The sequence below is a fragment of the Nicotiana attenuata genome, unplaced genomic scaffold (assembly GCF_001879085.1).
Source record: "Nicotiana attenuata strain UT unplaced genomic scaffold, NIATTr2, whole genome shotgun sequence".
Taxonomy (NCBI): domain Eukaryota; kingdom Viridiplantae; phylum Streptophyta; class Magnoliopsida; order Solanales; family Solanaceae; genus Nicotiana; species Nicotiana attenuata.
This window is the reverse complement of record NW_017672677.1, coordinates 77,190-81,845: the sequence shown is the minus strand read 5'-3', so window position 1 is coordinate 81,845 and position 4,656 is coordinate 77,190. Positions and strand designations below refer to the sequence as shown.

The following is a 4,656-nucleotide window of genomic DNA, read 5'->3' as shown; positions in this document are numbered from 1 at the left end:
TCCCCGGACCCCGTGCATAGCGGGAGCTTAGTGCATCGGGTTGGCCTTGCCCTCTTTTATCAGCTAACTATGATTTTCAAAGTCTTAACTTCAAAATGCATTCCCACATGCAAGCCGGCAGTTGTCTCTTCTTACTTTGTTATATGTTATAACTTGGACTGCTCCTGAAATTTTCCTACTCACCAATTGCTGCAGGCATGAAGTCTTTTAATGCTTTCCTTTGTCTTATGCTAATTTCTTGCTTATTATGTGTTGTTTCTGCAATTGCATCTTCCAAACTTGCTGGAAATGAAACTGATAGATTAGCCCTTCTCAGCATCAAAGGACAAATAACTTATGATCCTTTTGGTATTATGTATTCTTGGAACGATTCGTTCCATCACTGCAGCTGGCAAGGTGTTACATGTAGTGCGCGACATCAAAGGTTGACTTTGCTGGATTTAACAGCTTGTAGGAACATTAGTTCCTCAGATATGAAATATGAGTTTTCTTAGAAAACTAACTCTTCAAAATAACACCTTCAACAGTGAGATTCCACAGGAAATCGGAAGATTATTAAGGTTACAAAACTTAGAGCTCGCGAACAGTTCATTTACTGGTGAAATTCCTGTGGAACTATCAAATTGCTCTAGGCTCATTTATCTTGATTTGGATGGGAACAGACTGACCGGGAAAATCCCCGTGGAACTTGGTTTGTATTTCAGAAATCTTCAGGTACTTTTTCTTAGATCAAATAATATAACAGGAGAGCTGCCATATTCTTTAGGTAATCTTTCATCTCTAATTGCCTTAGCAGCACCAGAGAATAGATTAGAAGGAAGTATACCATATTCATTAGGCCAATTGACTAACTTGAGCTATATTTCTCTTGGTGCTAATATGATTTCTGGTGCTATTCCACTTTCACTCTTTAACTTATCTTCTCTTTATCATTTTGCTGCTCCAGTTAACCAACTAAAAGGAAGTCTTCCCATAGATATTGGATCGACTCTTCCAAGTCTTCGCTTACTTTATTTGCACTCTAACTTATTGAGTGGAGTGGTTCCAAGTTCCATTTCTAACTTAACGAGACTTGAAATTATCTCATTATCAAGAAACCAGTTGACCGGAAAAATCCCTTCTCTGGAAAATCTTCATTATCTCCGGGGACTAGGAATGCATTTCAATAATCTTGGAACCGGGAGAGAAGATGACATGGATTTCTTTTCTTCCTTGGTTAACATTACCAGTTTTCGAGAGCTGAGTTTGAGTGTGAATAATATAGGAGGCCAGTTGCCTAAGAATATTGGCAACTTCTCAACCAAGTTTAGATCTATTGGTTTTGCTAGGAACAAACTATTCGGACGAATACCTGATGGATTTGTAGATCTCAGCAACATGGAAATAGTAAGTTTGGAGTATAACCAATTGATAGGGGAAATTCCAGTTAATCTTGGTAGACTTCAAAAGCTCAAGTATTTCTATGTTAATGGAAATAAACTTTCTGGGAAAATCCCTTCTTCCATAGGAAACTTAACATCTTTGTATGGACTTAATCTAGCTCAAAACAATTTAGAAGGGACTATTCCTTCAGTTCTTGGAAATTGCAAGTTGTTGCAAATGTTGTACCTTTCTCAAAACAGACTCAGTGGCACAATACCAAAAGAAGTTCTTAGTATCTCAGCCTTGTCAATCCAACTAGACCTTTCTGGAAACCAATTAAGTGGCACTCTTCCTCTTGAAATAGGAAGTTTAGTCAATCTCGGGTATCTTGATATCTCCGACAACAAGTTATCTGGAAAACTTCCGAGCACTTTAGGCAGTTGCATTAGGTTGGAAAACCTCTATGTTCAAGGTAACATGTTTGAAGGTGTGATCCCGTCGTCTTTAAGCTCCTTGAAAGGGCTGGTATACTTGGACTTTTCGCGTAATAATTTCTCTGGTGTTATTCCTAAGTACTTTGAAACTTTCACATCATTGAAAAGCTTAAATCTGTCATTTAATAATTTTGAGGGTGAAGTACCTCAAGGAGGAGTTTACAGTAATGCAAGTGGAGCAATAATAAGTGGAAACAAAAATCTTTGTGGAGGTTCTCAAGTGCTAAGGTTACCATGTAAAGATCCAATTCCGAAGAAGAAAAGATTATCACCAACTCTAAGGATAATTATTTCTGTTGCTTGTAGTTATTTGGAGTAATGCTGGTTTTGGTACTCATAGCTTTCTGTATTTTGAGGAGGCGGAAACTTAGCGCTTCGCCCTATTTACCAGATGATTCATTTCTGAAAATCTCCTATGGTGAACTGCTGAAAGTGACCAATGGATTCTCTTCAGAAAATTTCATTGGTAAGGGTGGTTTTGGTTCTGTATACAAAGGAATTCTTGGTTCAGATGAGAAAAATGTTGCGATCAAAGTACTTGATTTGCAGCATAGAGGAGCTTTGAAGAGCTTTATTGCAGAATGTGAAGTCCTAAAGAACCTTAGGCATAGAAATCTTGTCAAGTTAGTAACTGCATGTTCAGGTACTGACTTTCAGGGCAACGATTTTAAGGCCCTGATTTACGAGTTCATGGTTAATGGTAGCCTGGACGATTGCTTGCATTCATTTTCCAATGATGGAAGTCTGCACGTACGACATCTAGATCTTTATCAGAGAGTCAACGTTGCAATTGATATTGCTTTCGCGCTAGAGAATCTTCATCAGGGAAGCCAAATACCAGTTGTTCATTGTGATTTGAAGCCGAGCAATGTTTTACTAGATAAGGACATGACTGCCCGTGTGGGCGATTTTGGTTTGTCAAGGTTTCTCCTAGAGACATCTCAACAGACTTCAACAAGAGAAACTAGCACTATTGGTATTAAAGGATCAGTTGGCTATGCAGCTCCAGGTAACCATTTTAATCATTCTGATTGTAAATTTTACATAACTCGATACACATTTGACCAGTCGCCAAAAATAATTAATCTGCTAGCCAAATATACAAAAAAGATACACTGATTATGTATAAAATATGTTTATATTATACATTAATATACAAAAAATAAACATTTTGCTGGCTAATTCTTTTGGGAGCGGCTATACACTATAGTTTCCCTTTAATTTTCTTGAAAACACTTAGGCAATAATTACAAAGTGTCTGTCTTTTGATATGGCATTACTGAAATGTTTGCAGAATATGGAACGGGAAGTGAAGTGTCAACTTATGGTGATATATACAGCTATGGCATTATCATACTGGAGATTATTACGGGGAAAAAGCCAACAGACGACACCTTTTCAAATGGACTGAACCTTCATAACTATGTTAAAATGGCTTTCTCTGCTGGTAGAGTTATGGAAATTGTTGATCCAATGCTTTGTCACGACTTGGAAGAAGAGGAGACAACCAACAGTACTATTGCTGAAAGGAAAACCAAAGATTACATTAGAAAGTGCTTAATTTCTATGTGTAAAATTGGGATTGCTTGCACCATGGAATCACCAAAAGAAAGAATGGGTATAAGTGATGTTGTTAAAGAGTTGCAGTTGATCAAAGAAACTTTATCTAAATCTGATGAGAATTATAATCATTAAATTTATTTGAAGTATATGTAAATGTATTCAAGCTATTGTATTAATAGAAAATAAATATGACACGTAGAATTATGTGTGGCTGACAAGGCATGATACGTGGATCACTAAGAAGGTGACAACTGGAATACTACATTAGAAGATGCACGAGATACAAGAGGCACGGTCAAATCACTCACGAGATGAAGGGATGCAGTTGCTCGAGTCTAAATCATTCAGTAAATATGGGCTGAGTGAATCAAGACAGTAAGAAGGGGAAGATTCACGAACCTCTAATTAATGAGGAAGAAGAATTGGAACCGTTACAGAATCTCCACAAACAGTTACGATTGTCAATTATAAAGGATCATTAGTGTCATTAATGTCATAATGATTCGGCCATAAAAGGGAGGAAACGTTATATTTGCAAACCCCTATAAAAGGGAAGAGAATTTCATTTGTAAGGATCATTTGAGACTATCTTGGAACATATTCACTTTACTTTTCTGCTATCTTCTCTTTGCAATCAATCATTTCTTTACTTATTTTTGTCTTTTCTTTTCATATAATTGAGAAAATACGGAATTTCTTGGTTATTAGTAACCCGAGTTCTTCTAAAAATAAGTTTTGACCGAAGTACACATTTTTTGGTTAAACGAATTGGTCCCGTTACCGAGAATCTGATAATCTTTTCACTTTCCAAATTCATTTTCTGTCAAACAATCATGTCAACTGGCAACGACAACAACCAACAAAACCAACTGAACCAACAGAATCAACAAGAGGATGAAACTCCAATCCCTTCACCCTAAAATTCTCCTCAACACTCCCGAGACGAGTCACCTGAAAGATCAACGTCACATGCGAATAATCAACAAGGGGACGATCAAACTACTGAAGATGCATTGAAACAACTAATTGTGGAACACGTCAACAATGCTCTTCAAGCTTTCGTTAGTGGATTACCAATTGTACCCCCAACTCCACCTCCAAACAACACCGCAACCATAGAGAACCCACGCTCAGGACTTGCTAATTCAGGCAGTGGAGCAACTCCCGGCTAATCTCGCGATGGAAGGTCAAGTACCCCAAATAATTCTAATTTACAAAATTTAGTACTAACTTTGCA

At 37.3% G+C, this 4,656-nt stretch overlaps 2 protein-coding genes across 2 annotated transcripts; both read left to right on the top strand.

Moving 5' to 3' along the window:
* Positions 1 to 480: 480 nt before the first annotated feature.
* LOC109214075 (probable LRR receptor-like serine/threonine-protein kinase At3g47570) lies at positions 481 to 2,175 on the top strand. The gene has a single exon (XM_019377956.1). It carries the CDS (start codon positions 481 to 483, stop codon positions 2,173 to 2,175), a length of 1,695 nt encoding a protein of 564 aa, XP_019233501.1.
* On the top strand, positions 2,175 to 3,551 carry LOC109214074 (probable LRR receptor-like serine/threonine-protein kinase At3g47570). The gene is made up of 2 exons (XM_019377955.1): positions 2,175 to 2,865; positions 3,151 to 3,551. The coding sequence occupies exons 1-2, from the start codon at positions 2,175 to 2,177 to the stop codon at positions 3,549 to 3,551; spliced, it is 1,092 nt and encodes a 363-aa protein (XP_019233500.1).
* Positions 3,552 to 4,656: the final 1,105 nt, after the last annotated feature.